Source organism: Hemitrygon akajei, chromosome 25 (genome assembly GCF_048418815.1).
Source record: "Hemitrygon akajei chromosome 25, sHemAka1.3, whole genome shotgun sequence".
NCBI classification, from domain to species: domain Eukaryota; kingdom Metazoa; phylum Chordata; class Chondrichthyes; order Myliobatiformes; family Dasyatidae; genus Hemitrygon; species Hemitrygon akajei.
The window spans coordinates 42,463,510-42,486,970 of NC_133148.1; the positions used below are offsets into that span (position 1 = coordinate 42,463,510).

The 23,461-nt window shown below is 45.1% G+C and overlaps 1 protein-coding gene across 2 annotated transcripts in view; it reads left to right on the forward strand.

Moving 5' to 3' along the window:
* Positions 1–23,461, forward strand: part of LOC140716562 (synaptosomal-associated protein 25) — a 196,534-nt gene that overhangs the window by 78,196 nt on the left and 94,877 nt on the right. Inside the window, exons 1-2 of one of the 2 annotated variants that reach the window (XM_073029389.1) lie at positions 3,667–3,819; positions 7,667–7,826. In XM_073029389.1, the coding sequence (XP_072885490.1) occupies positions 7,743–7,826 (84 nt within the window). In that variant the 5' untranslated portion in view covers positions 3,667–3,819; positions 7,667–7,742. Of the gene's footprint in view, positions 1–3,666; positions 3,820–7,666; positions 7,827–23,461 lie in introns of those variants that run through there. The other variant, XM_073029390.1, reaches the window with a different exon arrangement.

Below are 23,461 nucleotides of genomic sequence, written 5' to 3' on the forward strand. Positions count from 1 at the left end.
GCCCCCAAACTCCTTACAGACAGCAGCAGGAATTGAATCCAGCTCACCAGTATTGTAAAACATCATGCTAGCCACCACACTACCATATCACCTCATAAAATATAATATACATAAACTATAACAAGAGATATACATTAAATAATTAAGTAAATAGTGCAAAAGAGAGGAAAAACTGTGAGGTAGTGTACATGGGTTCATTGTCCATTCAGAAATCTGATGATGGATGGGAAGAAGCTGTTCTGAAAACACTGAGTGTGTGTCTTGGGCCTCCTGTGCCTCATCTTTGGCAGTAGTAATGAGAAGAGGACATGTCCAGGGTTGTAAGGGTCCTTAGTGATGGATGCTCCTTCTTGATGTATCACCTTGTGGAGATGTCATCGGTGGTGGGGAGGCTGGTGCCAGATGGAGCCGGCATTGAAGGATTGGAGAAACATACAGAGAATGACTGGTCACACAATGTCACGCATACAGTGCCAACAGCCAACATGAGACAAAACACACCCAGTGGACATTGTACACCTGCTCATTAATGCAAATATTTAAACAGCCAGTCATGTGGCAGCAACAAGCATGCAGACATGGTCAAGAAGTTCAGTTGCTGTTCAGACCGAATATCAGAATGCAGAAGAAATATGATCTAAGTGACTTTGACCATGGAGTGAGAATTGGTGTCAGAGGGGGTGGATTGAGTATCTCAGAAACTGCTGATCTCCTGGGATTAAACAAAACATCTCTACAGTTTACAGAGAACGGTGTGAATTGTGAGCAGCAGTTCTGTGGATGAAAACGTTTTGCTGATGAGAGAGGTCAGAGGAGAATGGCCAGAATAGTTCAAGTTGACAGGAAGGTGACAGTAACTCAGATAACTACGTATTACAACAGTGATGTGCAGAAGAGCTTCTCTAATCATCAAACCTTGAAGTGGATGGGCTACAGCAACAGAAGACCATGAACATACTCACCGTGGTCATTTTATTAGTTATAGGAGGCACCTAATACAGTGGCCACTGAGTATATACCTTTGGCAAAATACATTGAATGGAAGATATTTGCATAATATAGTTACACAAAATGCTGGAGGAACTCTGCAGGCTAGGCAGCATCTATGGGAAAAAATAGAGTTGACATTTTGGGCCAAAACCCTTTGGCAGGATTGGTTTTCCAACATCTGTTTGTGTACATAATATAGTTTTTGCATATACAGTCAACCCTTATCACCCATAGTAATACAGGCTTCTGATAAGTAAGAAGGAACGTCATCAAATCATCTCCAACCTGATCAAAGTTTGTGATATTACTGTATATTCACACTTCCAAAATTAAGGTTCCATCATAAGGAAGGAATAGGTTCTACAATTTGAATTTAACATGTGCTTAACATAAGAAATGAAAATATTTTTTCCCTGTAAGTGCCTGTTAGGAAAGTATATAGTGACAGAGACAGTACTTTGATGATAAATTTACTTTGAATTTTGAACTTTAGCTCTGAAAGACGAAAGATAAAGTTGTCAGCAAATCAAAACAAGTCAGGTATTCCAGAGCACCAGTGAGCCTGGCGTATTTCATTCATAAAGTGTGGTGCAGGTGTGACATTGTATCAGTCTAATTAAAGGCAGGTAGTCTGCACTCTATTTATGACACACCTGTGCTGAATCCTAAATGCTTGTATTGACTAAACATTAACAGATAACTGTCTCTTACACTCAGTGGCCACTTTATTAGGTACACCTGCTCATTAATGCAAATATCTAATCAGCCAATCATGTGGCAGCAACTCAATGCATAAAAGGATGCAGGCATGGTCAAGAGGTTCTGTTGTTGTTCAGGGCAAATATCAGAATGGGGAAGAAATGTGATCTAAGTGACTTTGACCATGGAACAAATGTTGGTGCCAAACAGGGTGGTTTGAGTATCTCAGAAACAGATCTCCTGGGATTTTCACACACAACAGTCTCTCACACATGTTCCCAACCAGGAATCCACGGATGCCTTGCTCAATGGTGTTGGTCCATGGTTAAAAAGGGTTGTGAGTTCTGCAGAGATTACAGAGAATAGTGCAAATAACAAAAATAAAAAAATCCAGTTCTGTGGGCAAAAGTGTCTTGTTAATGAGAGAGGTCAGAGGAGAAAGGTCAGACTGGTTCAAGCTGACTGGAAGGCGACAGTAACTCAAATAACCACACATTAGAACGGTGGTGTGTAGCAAAGCAACTCTGAACACACATGTTGAACGTTGAAGTGGACGGGCTACAGCTACACTCAGTGTTCTCTTTATTAGCTGCCGGAAGTTGCTGGGCAGAAGGTCCTGTCTCCGTGCTGAATAATGCTTCGTTTCAGTGACTCTGAGTTATCCAGAGTCTGACACTTGGCTTCTCAAACCCAGCTGATCTGTTCAGGAGAATGAAAGAACGATTTTCAGTGCTGGTTTGAGTGGTTTCCATCTCTGCTGTATTTTAGTGTGATAATATAAGGTGAGGTGTCTGTATCTTTGATGAACCTAGGGGTGTGTGCTTACCCCACTGCTGTACTCTCTCTACTCCCACAACTGTGTGGCTGGGCGCAGCTCAAACACCATCTGACCACAACTACAGAGTTTCTGACGGTGATGAGGAGCCATACAGGAGCTGCAAAGACAACAGTCAGCGACACTAAGACCAAAGAATTGATTGTGGAAGGGGAAGTTGGTGGAACACACATCAGGGGGTTGGCAATGGAATCAATGAGTAGTTTCAGGTTCCTGGGCATCAACTCTCTGAAGGTCTATCCTGAGCCCAACATACTGATGCAATTACAAAGAAGGCACAACAGCATCTATATTTAATTAGGACTTGGTCCGTCACTATTGGACGCTCACAAATTTCTACAGAATTTCAACGGAGGGCATTCTAACTGGTTGCATCACTGTCTGGTGTGGAGATACCAAAGGGCTGGAAGAAGTCTGCCCCACCATTTCATCATGGCTGATCCATTTTCCCTCTCAGCCTCAATCTCCTGCCTTCTCTCCATATCCCTTCATGCCCTATTAATTAAGACGCTATCAACCTCTGCCTTAAATATACCGAGTGACTTGGCCTCCACATCTGCCTGTGGAATTCCACAGATTCACCACTCTCTGGCTAAAGAAATCCCCCTCATCTCCGTTGTAAAAGGACGCCCCTCTATTCTGAGACAGGGTGCTCTGGATAGAGGGGCACTAACCTACCCACCATCAACGACATTTTTAAAAAGATGCTGTCTCAAGATGCTGATCATAAAGGACCTCACTATCCAGGACATGCCCTCTTCTCATTGGCAGGAGATACAGGAGCCTGAAGGCACACACACAACATTTCAGAAATACTTTTTTTCCCCTTCCACCGTCAGAAGTCTGAACCCATAACCACAACCTCACTATTTTGCTCTTTTTACCGAGTTTGTTTAATTTTATATAACCTTGTTGCAACATATAGAATTTTCTTTAAAAATTGCGCTGTTACTTCTGTTGCAAAACAACGAATTTGGCATCAGACGTCAGTCACAATAAACCCAATTTTGATTTTGATTCCTTGCTGGTACGTTGTCAGACTGCTGGTCAGAGGGGAGCAAACGACCAGTGACCCTTTTCCTGCTGACCTGATCGAAGCTGCTTTGCTGGTATCGGGGTGATTTGAGGGGCTGCCTCTCACCCTGGACAGTGCCCCGTGACGTGACAGGGGAGGAGCCTGGTGATGTCAGGGAAGAGGAGTTTCCACACACAATGTCAGCTCCCGGTCTCCATCTAACCAGCAGTGTGGAGGGATAACACAGTCGAACATCGTCCACCGGAGAGCCAGACACCCAGTAAGTGCAAAACTAACTAATTCGTTATATTAATGCACTGGGTCCTTTGGCGATGCAGCGCGGATCTGTTCACTACGTTAGATGCGTACAATTTATAAAATCGCGAGTGAGTCCTGCAGCTTGAATGGGAGAGATTGCTGTGGTGTTTTGGATACTCCAGTCATTTAATTTTGCAAGTGTTTTGCGAGGAGCTGTTTCTTGGCGATTTATTATTTAATGTTAGTACCACAAAGCGAACCCTTACTTCCAACCCTGAACCTTCCGCGACCCTGCTGTGCCCGTGTGAGCATCCCCTGCCTGCGGGGCTTCTCGGTGCAGAAATCTGTCCCGGAGGCTGCTGCAGCTTCTGCAGGGTTTTGAACGTGTTGGCAGCCGGAGAGGGGCGGGGGGGGGGAGGGTGGTGGTGGTTGAGGTGTTGGGGTGGGCCCAGTGGTGCAGTGCGTTGTTGCGATGGGCCTGGATGGGGATGCTGGCTCCTGCGCTGTCATTCAGCACTCCGACTGCAACAGAAGCGGCAGTGGGGTGGGGGGAGGAAGCAACTCCGAAAGAAATAATGCGGAGAAATAGCGGAGATGCCTCTGCTCTTCTGAGTTGCCGTCCCTGATTTTTTTTTCTCTGTCTGTGTGTGTGTCTGTTCTGCCTTGGCCACTGCGAGTCGGAGACTGGAGATACAGACGTCCGTGCCCAACTCGCTAACCCTGCGGTGCTCTTTGCCTCCCTCTTGCTCGACAGCGGGCTGCAGCTCCCGAGGCACCAGCCTGCCGCTGGGATCTCTGCACAGCTGCCATTTCTGGTGTCTGAGCGGAGAAAAGCTTTCCGATTCCGGGAGAGCGGGAGGATGCATTGCACCTGACACTTGTCTGCGGAGTTCGGGCGCACACCTATGGCTGTCTATTTCTCTCCCCCAACAAGGGAACCATTAACTCCGCCAAGGACATGGCTAACCCCCAGCACCAAGAAGCAGGATAATTTATAACGCTGGCTTCAGAATTCCCACCAAACGGCGATGAAATTGATGTGTGGTTAGGGAACATGGGTGTTAATCTACAAACACCAGAGATTCTGTAGATGCTGGAAATCCAGAGTAACACACACAAATTGCTGGAGGAACTCAGCAGGTCAGGCAGCGTCTATAGAAATGAGTAAACAGCGGATACTTCGGGCCGAGACCCTTGATCAGGACTCAAGAAGGGTCTCAGCCCGAAACGTCAACGCTTTATTCCTCTCCATAGACGCTGCCTGACCTGCATTTTGTGTGTGGCACTCTCTACACAGCAAGATTCCACAGGCGTTTAAATGGTGAGGACTCGTTGGGCTAATGAAAATCAGCCAGGGCCACTGCAGTAAAAGGGAGAAAGTACTGCATATGTCAAAAGTCAAATTTATTGTCATCTGCACAATTGCATGTCTGCACGGGTGCAATGAGAAACAGCATCGCAGAGACAGAGAAACAGAGACACAACATTGGCAATTAAGACAGAAATTCCACAAAATTATTCAGTACCTGTGGAGATTCTTGTCTTAGGAATTCACTCATTACATGCCCTGTCTTAAAAATGACATATCTTCAATTTGGGCAGCGGGGTGGAGATAGTTTCTGCCAAAGGAGGCATAAGGCGCTCCTTCTCCCCTCCAGACCTCCGATCAGCCTTGAACAAAGTGTCGCGTCTGCTTAGCCCCCGATCAGGGTTACGTGAAGCCATGCGAGCAGGGTCGTACGAGCAGCCGGTGCATATCGCAAGTCCTGATTATGTTGACCACTGACGCTAGGCAGACCATCTCTGAAGAGTCACCCATCACTGCCCAGAAGAAGGCAATGGCAAACCGCTTTAGTAGATTTTTTTTTCAAAAACAATCATGGTCATGAAAAGACTGATCGCCCACATCGTACGACAGGGCGCAAAACGCATGAACAATCTCTTGAATGGATTTGAAAGCAGCAGTATCTGCAACAGTAGTCTACCCCCTCAGTACGGCACTGGGGCAGCTTACTGGCTCATGTGCTCAAAGCACAAGTGAGTTACTGTAATACTGTAGGACCCCGCCTTATGGGTCAATGTATCCATACTGACCATGGTGCGCAGGGCCAGGCCTTTTGGGTCAATGTATCCATACTGACCATGGTGCATAGGGCCAGGCCTTTTGGGTCAATGTATCCATACTGACCATGGTGCATAGGGCCAGGCCTTTTGGGTCAATGTATCCATACTGACCATGGTGCATAGGGCCAGGCCTTTTGGGTCAATGTATCCATACTGACCATGGTGCGTAGGGCCAGGCCTTATGGGTGAATGTATCCATACTGACCATGATGCGTAGGGCCAGGCCTTTTGGGTGAATGTATCCATACTGACCATGGTGCGTAGGGCCAGGCCTTTTGGGTCAACGTATCCATACTGACCATGGTGCGTAGGGCCAGGCCTTATGGGTGAATGTATCCATACTGACCATGGTGCGTAGGGCCAGGCCTTATGGGTGAATGTATCCATACTGACCATGGTGCGTAGGGCCAGGCCTTTTGGGTCAATGTATCCATACTGACCATGGTGTGCAGGGCCAGGCCTTTTGGGTGAATGTATCCATACTGACCATGATGCGTAGGGCCAGGCCTTTTGGGTGAATGTATCCATACTGACCATGGTGCGTAGGGCCAGGCCTTATGGGTGAATGTATCCATACTGACCATGGTGCGTAGGGCCAGGCCTTATGGGTGAATGTATCCATACTGACCATGATGCGTAGGGCCAGGCCTTTTGGGTGAATGTATCCATACTGACCATGGTGCGTAGGGCCAGGCCTTATGGGTGAATGTATCCATACTGACCATGGTGCGTAGGGTCAGGCCTTTTGGGTCAACGTATCCATACTGACCATGGTGCATAGGGCCAGGCCTTATGGGTCAATGCATCCATACTGACCATGGTGCGTAGGGCCAGGCCTTATGGGTCAATGTATCCATACTGACCATGGTGCGTAGGGCCAGGCCTTATGGGTGAATGTATCCATACTGACCATGGTGTGTAGGGCCAGGCCTTTTGGGTCAATGTATCCATACTGACCATGGTGCGTAGGGCCAGGCCTTTTGGGTGAATGTATCCATACTGACCATGGTGCGCAGGGCCAGGCCTTTTGGGTGAATGTATCCATACTGACCATGATGCGTAGGGCCAGGTCTTTCGGGTCAATGTATCCATACTTACCATGGTGCGTAGCCCTATTCGCCTACGCTTGGCCCAAATCCCTTGAAACCAGGGGTTTCCAACTTTTTTCATGCCATGAACCAAAACCATTAAACGAAGGGTCCATGGAGTCTAAACCTCTAAAATCCATTATTGTCCAATTATCTTCTAAAATAAGATTAGCTTTATTTGGTACATGTGAATTGCAACATTGAAACATACAGTGAAATGCGTCACTTGTAACAGTGACTGACAGTCGCGGGATGTACTGGGGGCCGCCTGCAAGTGTCGCCACACCTCAAGCACCAGCGTAGCATTCCCACAATTTACTGACCCTGACCTGAAAGTCTGCTTTGGAATGTAGGAGGTAACTGGAGCACCCGGGGGAAACCTATGTGGTCATGTGGCAAACATACAAACTCCTTACAGACAGAGGCGGAAATCGAACCGTGATCAACAATTTTACATCTGACACTATAAAGCATTGTACTTACTGCTACACTACTGTGCTGCCCTCTTTATCCTTTATCATTCCTGAATGAAGAAGGGTCTTGGCCAAAATATTGACTGTTTCTTCTTCTCCATAGAAGCTGCCTGACATGCTGCTATTATGGGCTCTGCTCAAGCCATGGCCGGTAGCTTATAAAATTCCTTGTTTTGTTTTTCAGACTTCTCAGAGGACCTGCTGTACCCCACACTGTTGCTGAGTGAGATCTGTTGTACAGGTCAGAGACAGGGAGCATTATGGAGAATAATCTGGAAAATAATATGGACCCACGTTCAGAACAGGATGAGATGCAACGATGTGCTGACCAGATCACAGATGAGGTAAGTGGCCAATGTGTGACAGAGAGGGGTTGCTTAAGAGCAGATGTAAGGGGCAAGAAGCAGCTAAACGTGGAATTGACACTAGCTGCCTGATGATTAATTTTCCAAGGACTGTCACCTTATTGTGGTGGAGAGGCTTGAGAGCTCCTGAGAGCGACACTGTCTGGAGTTTAACTCCTGGTAGGGTCACCCATGGTGATAAGGTCAAGGGGGAGTCTCCAGCCAAAGAAAGATCCAATGAAGACCTCAGCAGTGGTGCTGGCAGAAGATGGATGACCCATCACAAAGGGCAGTGAAGTGTGACGATCAGCAAGTGGTGGTGGGGGGGGGGCAGGATTGTGTGGCCTGTGCCACTAACTGGCCCACACTGTGAACCCCAGATCGGCCCCTCCAGCCACCTGAGGACCCACCAATAGACAACCCCTCAGGAAAGCATCAGACTCAACTCGAGTGATTGGGTTATTTCTGAGGCAGGATCACAGACAGAGGTTCTGAGTAATTAATTAAATATTATAGGTAATGATTGTCATGCATTGGGGTTTGCTTTCGTTGTGAGAGGACCAGAATATAAAAGCAAGAATGCAATGCTGAGGCTTTACAAGGCATCGGTCAGACCGCACTTGTGAGCACTTTTGGACCTCTTATCTAAGAAAATATGTGCTGACATTGGAGAGGGTCCAGAGGCAGTTCACAAGAATGAATCTGGGATTGAAAGGGTTATCATATGAGAAAAGTCTGACGGCTCTGGGCCTGTACTCACTGAAACTTCAGAATATTGAAAGGCCCAGATAGATGTTTTCTATTGTTGGTGAGTCTAAGACCAGAGGGCTCAGCCACAGGATTGAAGGATGCCCTTTGAATAGAGATGAGAAGGAATTTTTTTAGCCTTCAGGTTAGTGAATCTGTGGAATTCATTGCCACAAATGCCTGTGGAGGCCAAGTGTTTTGTGTATATTTAAAGTGGAGGTTGATAGGTTCTTGATTAGTCAGGGCATCAAAGATTACAGGGAGGACAATGGGGTTGAGAGGGATAATAAATCAGCCATATTGATATGGCAGAGTAGACTCAATGGGCCCAATGGCCTAATTCTGCTCCTACGTCTAATGGTCGAAGACCCCATCTGACTGAAGTCCTCCAAGGAAAGCAGTCTGCTGTATTTGCCTGGTCTGTCCCTTGTGCAATATCAGACTAGTTGACTCTTTGAAGTGGTCAGGTCAGCCACTCAGTTTGGGGTGAATTGGGGATGGGTCGAATATATTTACCTGGTCAGCAATGATTGAACCTGTGAATAAGAAAATGGCCGGTAATATTTCAGCAGAGCTCTTCACCAAAGAGTGAAGATGGAAAAAAGGAGAGGAAGAGCGTGAGAATAGATGCAATGCCTTCTATCCTTATTGGGAATATTTAAAGCCTATCGAATGGTGAAAGGCCTTGATAGAGCGGATGTGGAGAGGCTGTTTCCTATAGTGGGGCAGGCTAAGACTAGAAGACACAGCCTCAGGATAGAGGGGCGTTCTTTTAGAATGGAGATGAGGAGGAATGTATTTAGCCAGAGAGTGGTGAATCTGTGGACTTTGTTGCCACAGGCAGCTATGGAGGCCAAGTCTTTATGTATATTTAAGGCAGAGGTTGATAGATTGGTCAGGACATGAAGGGATACGGGAGAAGGCGGGAGATGGGGCTGAAAGGAAATATAAATCAGCCATGATGAAATGTCGGAACAGACTTGATGAGCTCACAAACAGAGAAAATCTGCAGATGCTGGGAATCTGAGCAACACACTCAAAATGCTGGAGGAACGCAGCAGGCCAGGCAGCATCTATGGAAAAGAGTACAGTTGACGTTTCATGCCAAGACTCTGCAGCAGAACTCTTCTATTTCTGTTCTGGTCTTATAATTAAGTTAATGGTATTGGCAGTAATGGTGGAGCTGATTAAAGTCCAAACGGGAACCTTATGGATGTAATACTGATGCCATTCAGAATGAGCAACTTTTAACAATGTTTCTCAAAGAAACTGGAAATAGTATTATTATTTATAATAATACTTGATTTGTAGTATTATTTATTTATTATTATTGTTTGTTTTTGTATTTGTACAGATTGTCTTTTCTTGTACGTTGGTGGTTTGTCAGTCTTTGTGTGTAGTTTTTCATTGTATTGAATGTCTTTGTTCTACTGTAAATGCCTGCAAGAAAATGAATCTTTGGGTGACAAATATGCACTTTGATAATAAATTTACTTCTGAACTTCTTTGCACTTTGAGTGCAGAAGGCTTACAAGGATGCTACAATGACTTGGGGGCCTGAGTTATAGGGGAAGGTTGGGCAGGCTAGAATTTTCATGGAACATATATTAGATTGAGGGGTGACCTTGTTCATTTATTCATTACGTGCCGTGTCGTATGACGTGGGCGATCACAGTCTTTCCATGACCATGATTGTTCCTGGCAAATTTTTCTACAGAAGTGGTTTGCCATTGCCTTCTTCCGGGCAGTGTCTTTACAAGATGGGTGACCCCAGCCATTATCAATACTCTTTAGAGATTGTCTGCCTGGCATTAGAGGTCCCATAACCAGGACTAGTGATCTGCACCAGCTGCTCCCATGGCTTCACGTGACCCTGATCGGGTGCTAAGCAGGTGCTACACATTGCCCAAGGGTGACCTGCAGGCTAGCGGAGGGAAGGATACATCTCTACCTCCTTTGGTAGAGACGTATCTCCACCCCACCATCTGAAAGGGATCATGAGATCCACAAACAGGTTAAATGCATTTGGTTTTTATCCCTGGATTATGGAATCGAGAACTAGGGGGCATCAGTTTAAGGTGACGGGGAGATATTTAATAGAAACCTGAGGGGTAACTTTTTCACTCAGAATGAGCTGCCAGAGGAAGTAGCTGAGGAAGCTACAGTCCTGTGTAAAACTCTTAGGCACATATATGTAGCTAGGGAGCCTAAGACTTCTGCACAGTACTGTAGTAATTTTCTGTATTGCACCGTACTGCTGGCCCAGAAACAAATTTCATGACATAAGTGAGTGATGATAAACGTGATCCTGATATGGGTCTGTATTGTGGACTGAGATTGGGAATGGGACAGGGAGAGGGGAATCGTGGTTGGGAAAAGAGAAACGGAGAGAGGAGGGAGCAGGAAGCACCAGAGAGACATTCTGTAATGATCAATAAAGTAATTGTTTGGAATCACATGACCTTGACTGATGTCTCAGGGCTGGGTGTGTTTGTACCTACACCACCGCACCCACTCCCCGCCCCGGCGCCCTTTCTCTGTCACTCCTCCCACGGCGCTCCACCCTCGCCATTCCCAACAACATTTGCTCCCAGCAGATCTACCAACTCGTTCTCCACTCCACGTACTGTGCTAAAGTCTCGGTCTCCCTAAAATCCATATGCACCGTGAGAGGAGACAGCACGCTGCAGTAGCTCCATGTGTTTGTTTGTCTTAACATCAGCTTCTTTTGTTTATTTTTGTACTAGCTAGACATCTTATTTTTAAGGTAACTTTTTTTTTATTCTGTCCTGCTTCCTTTTAATATTTGTATATCTGTGCACTTGTAATGCTACTGTGACACTAATTTCCTTTGGGATCAATAAAAGATCTACAGTGTGTGTGCTGCACTGTACTGTACATTAACAACATTTAAAAGTCACTCGGAGAAGTACAGGGATCGGAGGGGAGATGGGTAAATGGCATCAGTGCTGGAAGACACTGTGGTCGGCTTTTTTAGGCTATAGAGACTGTTTCTGTGCTGTGTGTCTCTGTCAACTTAAGATGTTATTAATGTCATTGTAAAGAAAGATATTGCATGAGAAGAGGATCAAAGATAGCAAAGGATAGAAAAGGGTTCTCAAAGTAGTTTAAACATCTGTCTAGGTGTCAGGTTTGCTGAAGTGCCGAGGCGGCGAAGTTGCAGGGTTGCAGGGTCCCATATAAGAGAGCAGCACCAGAGGGCTGGACTGATGACAGGGTTACATGTCTGCTCACAAAGGAGTAGAGGAATAATCTGGCTAATTACTGTCCGCTCAGCCTAACGTGCCTTTGGAAAAAAACAGTGAGAGACAATAATCAGACACATTTGCGGGCACTTCCAAAGAATGAAGGCAAGGAGCATTATATTTGTCTGAAGGCTGGATTATTTGATGAAGTCCTATCGAGTGGCTCGGGAGGATAGTGCTATTACTGTATTTAAAAATGTTCGATAACTTGTTGCAGGGGGGCAGGACCTCATAGCTCTCAAGACCCCAGTTCAGTGCCGAGTTCTGGTGCTGTCTGTGCGGAGTTTGCACGCTCTCCCAGTAACCATGGGTGTTCTGCTTTCCATCCCAATTCCAAGGGCGTGTTGGTTGGAATATAGAACATAGAACAGTACAACACAGTGCAGGAGCTTTGGCCTATTGCGTTGTGCCGACTTTTTAACCAATGCTAAGGTCAATCTAACCCTTTCCTCCCACATGGCCCTCCATTTTTCTGTAATCCATGTGCCTATCTAAGAGTTTCTTAAATGCCCCGAATGTATTTGTCTCTACTATCACCCCCGGTAGTGGGTTCAATGCACTCACTACTCTCTGTGTAAAAAAACACTTATCTCTGACCTACCCCCTATACTTTCCTCCAATTATCTTAAAGTGGTGCTTCCTTGTTTTAGCCATTTCCACCCTGGGAACAGTTCTCCGGCTGTCCACTCTATCAATGCCTCTTATCGTCTCGTACACTTCTATCAAGTCACCTCTCATCCTCCTCACCTACAGCAAATCAGGAGGACCCTTGGGTGCTCGGTGCTGCCAGTCCAACAGACTTGCTGATTATTGGATGTTGCTCCTATTAACATCCTGACCACTTCTGTAAGGAGCTTGTATGTTCTCCCTGTGGAACGCGTGGGTTTCCTTCGGCTGATCTGGTTTCCTCCCATAGTCTAAAGACGGACTGGTTCAGAATTGGTCCTTGTAAACTGTCTCATGATTAGGTTAGCGTTAAAGCAGGGGTTATCAAGGGTTGTTGGGTAAAGGGCCAATTATGCACAGTATCTCAAAATAAATAAATAGTGGGTCTATTGATACTAAATAAGCTGAAATACAGAAAGCAGATAGAAACAGTTGACTATTTTTAATTACCAGTGACACGGATTAGTGTGTTTTATATTATTCACTTGAAATAATTTCTTACGACAGTGATGTCTGAAAGGCAGCAAGTAATATTTTAGATAATTCTAGAGAAGCAGTTGAATTGGTTAATGCAGAGAGGACTATGGACCAAGTGTTGGTAATGGGATTATTACAGAAGGGTGCTACAATTGATATGGAAGTGATGGGGCAAAGGACTGTACTCTCTGAATATAGAAACATAGAAAAACAATACAATACAGGCCCTTCGGCCCACAATGCTGTGCCGAACATGTACTTACTTTAGAAATTACCTAGGGTTACCCATAGCCCTCTATTTTTCTAAGCTCCATTTACCTATCCAGGAGTCTCTTAAAAGACCCTATCTTATCCGCCTCCACCACCATCACCCCAGCTCATTCCATACACTCACCACTCTCTGTGTAAAAAAACTTACCCCTGACATCTCCTCTGTACCTGCTTCCAAGCACCTTAAAACTGTGCCTTCTTGTGATAGCCATTTCAGCCCTGGGGAAAAGCCTCTGACTATCCACACAATCAATGCCTCTCATCACCTTATACACCTCTATCAGATCACCTCTCATCCTCTGTCGCTCCAAGGAGAAAAGCCCGGGTTCACTCAACCTATTCTGATAAGCCATGCTCCCCAATCCAGGCAACATCCTTGTAAATCTCCTCTGCACACTTTCTGTGGTTTCCACATCCTTCCTGTAGTGAGGTGACCAGAACTGAGCATAGTACCCCAAATTGGTCTGACCAGGGTCCTATATAGCTGCAACGTTACCTCTCTGCTCTTAAACTCAATCCCACAGTTGATGAAGACCAATGCACCATATGCTTTCTTAACCACAGAGTCAACCTGCTCAGCAGCTTTGAGCGTCCTATGGACTTGGACCTCAAGATCTCTCAGATCCTCCACACTGCCAAGAGTCTTAACATTAATGCTATGTTCTGCCATCATATTTGACCTACCAAAATGAACCACCTCACACTTTCTGGGTTGAACTCCATCTTCTACTTCTCAGCCCAGTTTTGCATCCTATCGATGTCCTGCTGTAACCTCTGATAGCACTCCACATTATCCACAACACCCCCAAATTTTGTGTCAATGCTTGAATCTGACTGTAACATTGAAGTGGTGGGACAAGGGACTGTGTCCTATGACTGACTGTGACATGGAAGTGATGGGACAAGGGACTGTGCTGAATGACTCTGACTGTGACATGGAAGAGTTTCCATTAGTACGAAAGAGTTGAGATGGTAAAGGCCAGTGTTGAAGATCATAGATGAAAACACATTTCATCACTTTCCAGCTCAATTTGCACATTCTTTGACTGATTTCAGAGTTAACAAATCTATGAATTTCAGTCTTCACACTACCAAACGCACTACAATCCTCTCCAATAGAAAGTTTCAAATAAATCCTGCCCTAAACCTCTCCTTTTCTGTATCAGTCTTTTTATTAATTAAATAAAAGAGTACATATATATTTAAACAAGAGGACAATTATCTCAAATATCTATATCAATAACAATTCATATAAAGGTAAAATAAACATTATAAAGATCATACATAGTATTAATCTAATAGTATGCAATAAAGAAAAAGATAATTGATTCTCTTCTTATTCATGAAAAGAAGAAAAAAGATAAAGAAACTTATAATTTTAATATATTTATTACTATTATTATTATATTTGTTTTTTATTTTTGTATTTGTACAGTTTGTTGTCTTTTGCACACTAGTTGTTTGTCCATCCTGTTGTGTGCAGTGTTTCACTTAATCTGTTGTGTTTCTTGTATTTACTGTGAATGCCCATAAGAACATTAATCTCATTATGTGTGTTTTGATAATGAATTAACTTTGTTTTGTTTCTCTGTATTCATTAGGGCTCTGCCATTCTTTGTGTTTGTCCAACCCTGATCACTGCCTCCAAAATGCATCATCTTGACACTAATCATAAGTAAAATCTATCCGTACTTTTCTGCCCTTCTTAACAATATCATCCTACAGCCAAAAACTGTCCTCACTATTGAAAGAAATTGTTCTGTGACCTGTGAATTTACTAATCATACTGTACCTCCAACATTCATGTGCAAATTATTACTGAATTTAACAAATTGTGAGGGTCCTACAGAACATGGGCTGGAATTGCAAAAATTACCCTCCACCATCACCCACTGCATGGTCAGTGTTGACCATTTGCCAACTGGTCCTGAATCTCATGGGCTGTTACCTTTTAGGCCAGCGTCCCATATGGGACCTTCTCAGTGTTTTGCTGAAGTTCATATAGTGTCACTGAACACTACACCACAGAAACAAGACCTTTGGGCCATCTAGTCCATGCTGAATTCTTATTCTACCCAGTCCCATTGATCCATGCCTGGACCAAGGCTCTTCTTCACCTTCCGTCTATGTACTTATCCAAATTTCTTTAAATGTTGAACGGGAACCCACATCCACCACTTCCATCAGCGGATCGTTCCACACTCTCACCACCCTCTTTATGAAGAAGTTTCCCCTCATGGTCCTCTTAAATATTTCACCATTCATCCTTAACTTATGAACTCTAGTCTTAGTCTCATCCAACTTCAATAGAAAAAGCCTGTTAACATTTACCCTCTCTATGCCCCTCATAACTATGTATATCGCTATCAAATCTCCTCTCATTCTGCTACACTCCAGGGAATACAGTCTTAATCTGTTCAGGCTTTCCCTATAACTCAGGTCCTCAAGTCCCAGCAAAATCCTTGACAATTTTCTCTTATTTACATCTTTCCTGTAGGTAGGTGACCAGAAATATGCACACTATATACTCAGTGGGCACTTTATTAGGTACAGGAGTGGAACCCAGTGTGTTTATCTGCTGCTGTCACCCATCCACTTCAAGGTTTGACATGTTGTGCATTCAGAGATGCTCTTCTGCACACCACTGTTGTAATACGTAGTTGTTTGAGTTACTGTGGCCTTCCTGTCAGCTTGAACCAGTCTGGCCATTCTCCTGACCTCTCTCATTAACGAGGCATTTTCACACACAGAACTCCCACCCACTGGATGTTTTTTTTTTGTTTCTCGCACCATTCTCTGTAAACTTTAGAGACTGCTGTGCGTGAAAATCCCAGCCGATCAGTTTCTGAGATGTTCAAACCACTCAACACGGCACCAACAATCATTCCACGGTCAAAGTCAGTTCTTCCCCCTTCTGATGTTCAGTCTGAACAGCAACTGAACCTCTTGACCATGTCTGCATGCTTTTATGCATTGAGCTGCTGCCAGTTGATGTACAATGCTTGTGTTAGCTGATGAGTAGCAAGACCTGCACAACGTGTGCCAGGCTGGAGAGAGTGCTCAACCCCTTCATTTAAGGTGCCTTTGTTAATCTTGGGCATCACAACATTCTTTATTTTACATCTACTTGACATGTTCCATTTAGAGCAGAGATGAGGAGGGTGGTGGGTCCGTGGAGTTCATTGCCACAGACTGCTGTGGAGGCCAGGTCATTGGGTATATTTAAAGCAGAAGTTGATAGGGTTCTTGTCTGGTCAGGTTACAGAGAGAAGTTGGGTGAGACTACAACTAGAGGTCATGGGTTAAGGGTGAAATGTGAAAAGATGAAGGAGAACATGAGGGGAAATGTCCTCACTCAGAGGGTGGTGAGAGTGTGGAATGAGCTGCCAGCACAAGTGGTGCATGCGAGCTTGATTTTGATGTTTAAGAAAAGTTTGGATAGGTACATAGTTGGTAGACGTATGGAGGGCTATAGTCTCTGAGCAGATCAATGGGATAAGGCAGTTTAAATGGGTTAGCATGGACTAGATGGGCCAAAGGGCTTGTACATTTTTATGACTCCAAGACAGGAGAATGGGATTGAGAGGGATAATCAATCAGCCATAATGGAATTGCAGACCAGACTCGATGGGCCAAGTGGCCTATTTCTGCTCCTATGTCTTATGGTGTTAAGGGCTTCAGTGTAATTTCACTTCTGGGAACAGCTCTCGTCCAGCACTCCACTCTGTGTTTTGCAGTAATGTGCCTGACTCAGATTTCAGAGTGCTGCCCGCAGCTCTCGGTTGAGAGCTCTCTCTCTATTGTAGAGGGTGGAAGGCACCTCCATCAGAGAGAGCACCAGAAATCCCTCAACTGCAAAATAGAAATAAAGATGTAAATGGGGAAAAGATTAACGACAAGCCACTCGAACAAACCCTTGGAAATAAATTTCACACCAATCAGTGTGCAATTTATTTCTAGATTAATCCGTGAAATAACAGCAGTAGAATTAAATGTCGCTCTTACATTTAAAGAGTAAGGCTCTTTGGCCCATCATTACGGTTCTAGCTCAGTGCTTGCTGGTTCACTGCTCACAGCCCCAAACTGTCCATCCAGGTGAGGTGACAATGGTTCAGTGCTCCCATTTAATGTCAGAGTAACCATTGAGTGTGTCGGAATTACCTATTGTATGGTCCTAGTGCAGCCTCCTCTACAACAGTGAGACTTGATGCAGATTTGGGGGGGGGGGGAGAGCTCTTCATTGAACACCTTCGCTCTGTCTGCTGCAAAGGGCAGGATCTCTCAGTGGCTATGCAGTTCAGTGTGACTTCCCATTCCCATTCTGACATGACTGGCCAAGGCCTCCTCTACTGCCATGATGACTCCTAACTCAGGATGGAGGAGCAAGACCTCATATTCTGTTCGGGTAGCCTCCGACCTGATGGCATGAACATCAATTTTCTCATCTCTGGTAATTTCATCCCACTCCCCCTTCTCTCTTTTTTCATTCCCTATTCTGATACACCCTCAGCCCTTGTCTTCTGCTCAGCCACCCATCACCCCCTTCCTTTCCTTCCTTCCGTGGACCACTCACCTCTCCTATTAGATTCCTTCTTCAGTCCTTTATGTCTTCCACCTCTCACCTTCTGGCTTCTCACTTCATTCTCCCTCCGAGCTTCACCCATCACCTTCTACTCTGTCCTCCTCACTTTCTCCCCACCTTCTTATTCTGGCTTCTTCCCCCATCCTTTCCAGTCCCGATGAAGGGTCTCGGCCCAAAACATCGACTGTTTATTCCCCTCCATAGATGCTGCCTGACCTGCTGAGTCCCTCCAGCATTTTGTGTGTGTTCCAGAATCTGCAGAATCTCTTGTGTATATATATGGCTTCTTCCCCCATCCTTTCCAGTCCCGATGAAGGGTCTCGGCCCAGAACATCGACTGTTTATTCCCCTCCATAGATGCTGCCTGACCTGCTGAGTCCCTCCAGCATTTTGTGTGTGTTCCAGCATCTGAAGAATCTCTTGTGTTTGTGGTTCTTTATTTCCTGTTAATGTTTTCCCAATCTTCCAGTTTCCCATTGTTACTTCTTATGTTCTTCTCTTCTTCTTTCCCCTTAGCCCAAGTTTTATTTTGTAACAAGTTTATTTTAAATTCTTCATTGAAAGCTTCCACTAAATCTTTTTCCATCTCCTTATGTCCATGGGGTGAGTGAACATTTACGGGACTGAGACATGCCACATGGCAAAGTGGCTACTCTATTACCTACCTCCTGTACCTATTAAAGTGGCCACTGAATGTATGTTCACGGTCTTCTGCTGCTGTAGTCCATCCACTTCAAGGTCTGGTGTGTGGCGTATTCAGAGATGCTCTTTTGCACGCCAGTGTTGTAACACATGGTTATTTATGTTCCTGTCACCTTCTTGTCACCTTGAACCAGTCTGGCCATTCTCCTCTGAGCTCTCTCATTAACCAGGCATTTTCACCCACAGAACTGCTGCTCACTGGATGTAATTTTTGTTCCGCACACCATTCTCTGTAAACTCTAGGGACTGCTGTGTGTGAAAATCCCGGGAGATCTGAGATACTCAAACCACCCTGTCTGGCACCGAGAATCATTCCACGATCAAAGTCACTTAGATCACACTCTTCCCCAGCTTGATGTTTGGTCTGCCACATGACTGGCCGATTAGATATTGGCGTTAATGAGCAGCAACACAGGTGCGCCTAATAGAGTGGCCACTGAGCATAGCTTTTGTACCTGGTTTGTATTCCTCACCACCCCCGTGGCTCTGCGTTATCAAATGCAATGGAAGATGTCCTAGTAGCTACCATGGGTAGATCTGCTGCTTCACAGCTCCAGACTCTTGGATTCATCCCAATTGGCTGCTGTCCATGTGGAGTTTGCACGTTGAGCCTGTTAGTTTCCTCCAGGTTCTCCAGATCCCAATGACCAGCAGATCTGTGGGCTAATTGGCCACTCTAAATTGCTCCTAACGAATTTCACGACATATGCCAATGATATTGAACCTGATTCTGATTCTAACATGTAGGTGAGTGGCAGAATTTGAGGGAGATGGATGGGAATGTGGGAAAAATAAAAAAAATTGTAGTTATGCAGGTTAAAAACATGAGAGATTGTGGAGATGCAGAGGAATACACAGAAAACGCTGGAGGAACTCTCCAGGTCAGGTAGCATCTATGCTGTGAAATTAACCGTTGTTGTTTTGGACAGAGACCCTTCATCAGAACTGGAAGGGAAGGGTGAAGAAGCCAGAATAAGAAGGTTGGGGTGGGGGTTTAGGGAAGGACTGGCAGGTGATAGGTGAGACCGGCTGAAAAGGAAGGTGGGTGGGTTGGGAAGGGGGACATGATGCATGATGCGGGAAGCTGGGAGGCGATAGGTGGGAAAGGTAAAAAGCCGAAGAAGTAGGAATCCGAAAAGAAGAGTGGACTATGATGCTGAGGTCCTGCTGAGTTTCACCAAAATGTACCTAACATTGATCGCTTTAGGATTTAGAGTGACTCAGTATAATTCAGCCAATTCCTGCCAGTGCTCTTCAGTAAGCAAGTCTGTCACATCTCTGATATAGTTACTGAATATTAACCAGCTTTGCATGAAATATTGATAATGGACCATTAATATCAGTCATAGTATTTCAAAGATAGAATGCTATGAATATCAATGAGCCCCTCTCAAAGGCTGTAAAGAAAGCTGTTCTTTGAAAGACTGAATGATACGGATTCAGCGCACATAACAGGCAACTGGCTGTCTTTGCCTCCTTCTGAGCAGAATGCTTCTCAAATAACAGGAAGCAATGAATTTTTATGAGCTTTTTAGCTGGACAAGTGCCATTTGGAGAATTGATCAATGAGTATAGATCAAAGATGATAATTACTGTAATAATAATTCAAGCTTACATCGTTACCGAGTCTCCCGTTCAGCAGAGTGGTCAAACCTAAGGTCAAAGGCATTAATGTCGAGGAGACTGTTTATACATAGTATGTAAATAAATAAATAAGTCAATAAAGTTTTTTTATATATATATCCTTAATGATAGATGCTGCCTTTTTGAGGCACTAAGTGTATGTTCATGGTGTTCTGCTGTGCTGTAACCCATCCACTTCAAGGTTCGACATGTTGTGAGTTCAGAGATGCTCGTCTGCACACCACTGTTGTAACCTGTGGTTATTTGAGTTACTGTCGCCTTCCTGTCAGCTTGAATCCGTCCGGCCATTCTCCTCTGACCTCTCCTATTAACAAGATAATTTTGCTCACAGAACTGCTGCTTTCTGAATTTTCCTTTTTGTGTTTCACACCATTCTCTGTAAACTCTAGGAACTGTGGAGCGTGAAAATCCCAGGAGATCATCAGTTTCTGAGATTCTCAAACCATTGACACCAACAATCATTTCACTGTCAAAGTCACTTAGATCACATTTCTTCCCCAGTTTGATGTTTGGCCTGAACAACAGCTGAACCTCTTGACCCGGTCCGCATGCTTTTAAGCATTGAGTTGCTGCCACATGATTGGCTGATTAGATATTTGCACTAATGAGGTGTACAGGTGTATATATAATGCCCTTCAGGGACCTCACCATACCCCTCAGCTTCCCTTTGCCAAATATAATCCGCACAGTGGTGGGGCAGGTAGGAACTCCTCCTCACAGCGACAGTCCCTAGGCTGCTGTCTGTGTGGAGTTTGCATGTTCTCCCTGTGATGGTGTGCTTTTCCTGACCTGTCAGTCGGTAGGGTAATTGCTACTGTAAATTGCCCTTTGTGGTGTAGGTGAGGAGCAGAATTTGGGGGGTAGAATCTGGAGGATGTTGATGAGAATAAAGTGGGAACATGCCGAATGTAAATGGTCAGCACGAATATGATGTTCTGAATGGCCTCTTCCTGCATTGCGTGATTTGTGACTCCACAACGCTTTTACAAAATCTTAGCCATTGTTGCATGATATGTCTTCATTCATTCATTCTTTGTTTTTTTTCTGTTTCATGGATGTCTGTGAAGAGTTAGAGTTTCAGATTGTATACCGTACACATTCTCTCATATTAAATTGAACCTTTATAGAAAATGAGGCATCCTATTAGTGCGCTGCAGCCTCCCACAGACATCAAAGTGACCCTTAGCGTAATATCAACACTAGAAGGTCTGCAGATGCTGGAAATTCAAAGCAACACCCACAAAATGTTGGAGGAGCTCAGCAGGTCAGGCAGCATCTATGGAAATGAATAAAGAGTTGAAGCTTCAGGCTGAGACCCTGACTGGAAAAGAAGGGGGAAAATGCCAGAATAAAAAGGTGGGGGAAGAGAGGAAGGATAGCTAGAAGGTGATAGGTGAAGCCAGTGGAGTGGGAAAGATCCCAGGCTGGAGAGGCAGCAGTCTGACAGGAGAGGAGAGTGGACCGTAGGAGAAAGGTTTAACAGGCAGGACCAGTAATAGGGGTGCCAAGGTAACGTAGTGGTTAGAGCGAAGCTATTACAACTCAGGGCGCCTGGAGTTCAGAGTTTAATTCTAGTGTTCACTGTAAGGAGTCTGTATGGTCTCCTTGTTGAATGAATGGGTTTCCTCCAGGGGCTCCGGTTTCCTCACACTTGGGAGTTGTAAAGTGTTCTGTGATTCAGCTATGATTAAATTGGGTAGCACGGCTTGAAGGGCCCGTCCCATGCTGTGTGTATTTATATATAAACAAATAAATAGATAGACAGATAAATAACTCTCGCTCAAACTGGTCATCCTCCAAGAGGACCACAACCTAGTCGTAGGTTTGGAGGCCAGACAGAGATCTATGTTAGCTGGAGTCAGGGCCTTGTCGTAGGTTTGGAGGCCAGACAGAGATCTATGTTAGCTGGAGTCAGGGCCTTGTCATAGGTTTGGAGGCCAGACAGAGATCTATGTTAGCTGGAGTCAGGGCCTTGTCGTAGGTTTGGAGGCCAGACAGAGATCTATGTTAGCTGGAGTCAGGGCCTTGTCATAGGTTTGGAGGCCAGACAGAGATCTATGTTAGCTGGAGTCAGGGCCTTGTCGTAGGTTTGGAGGCCAGACAGAGATCTATGTTAGCTGGAGTCAGGGCCTTGTCGTAGGTTTGGAGGCCAGACAGAGATCTATGTTAGCTGGAGTCAGGGCCTTGTCGTAGGTTTGGAGGCCAGACAGAGATCTATGTTAGCTGGAGTCAGGGCCTTGTCGTAGGTTTGGAGGCCAGACAGAGATCTATGTTAGCTGGAGTCAGGGCCTTGTCGTAGGTTTGGAGGCCAGACAGAGATCTATGTTAGCTGGAGTCAGGGCCTTGTCATAGGTTTGGAGGCCAGACAGAGATCTATGTTAGCTGGAGTCAGGGCCTTGTCGTAGGTTTGGAGGCCAGACAGGGATCTATGTTAGCTGGAGTCAGGAACTTGTGCTTTGACTCTTGGTGGGGTCACCCATGCCAAACAGGTCAAGACTAGAAGTGGTCTACTGGTCATACAGTTAGGCTGTTCAGCTCAGGGCTAACAATCCTGACTGTTCAAAAAAATTGTTATGGAATCAGCAATGAAGAATCATTCTATATCAGTGTGCGACAGTATTCCTGAGTGTTCATTTGAGATTTGGCTTATAGTGCTGAAAACCGAGAGGAAGCTACTGGCACAATGAGGAAGATGCCAACATTCCCAAGACCAAGACCCTTACCACACCTGGGGCATAATGGAGTAGATGACTGAGGACAGACGGAGTTGGAGGACCTCCATTGCTGCCTTAAATAGCAGCGGCGTAACTGGCAGTAGTAACTAACTAAACTGGTCATACAACATTACAGCACAGCTACAGGCTCTTTGGCCAATCTAGTCCATGCAGACCTGGTTTTCTGCCTAGTCTTCACTACCTGTGCCTGGACTTTAACTCTCCTTACCTCGCTCATCCATGTACCCGTCCAAACCTTCTCAATGCTGCAATCGACCCAACACCCACCACTTCAGCTGGCTGCTCCCCCTCAGATTCCTCTTAAACATTTCACCTTTCACTCTTAACTTGTGGCCTCTCATTCTTGTCTTGCCCAATCTGAGGGGAAAATGCCTACATGCCTATCGCTCTCCCTCAGTGCTATACTGTATACCTCTATAACAGTGGTTCCCAACCTGGGGTCCATGGGCCCCTTGCTTAATAGTATTGGTCCATGGCGATAAAAGGGGTTGGGAACCCCTGCTCTATAATAGAAACGTAGAAACATAGAAGACCTACAGCACAATA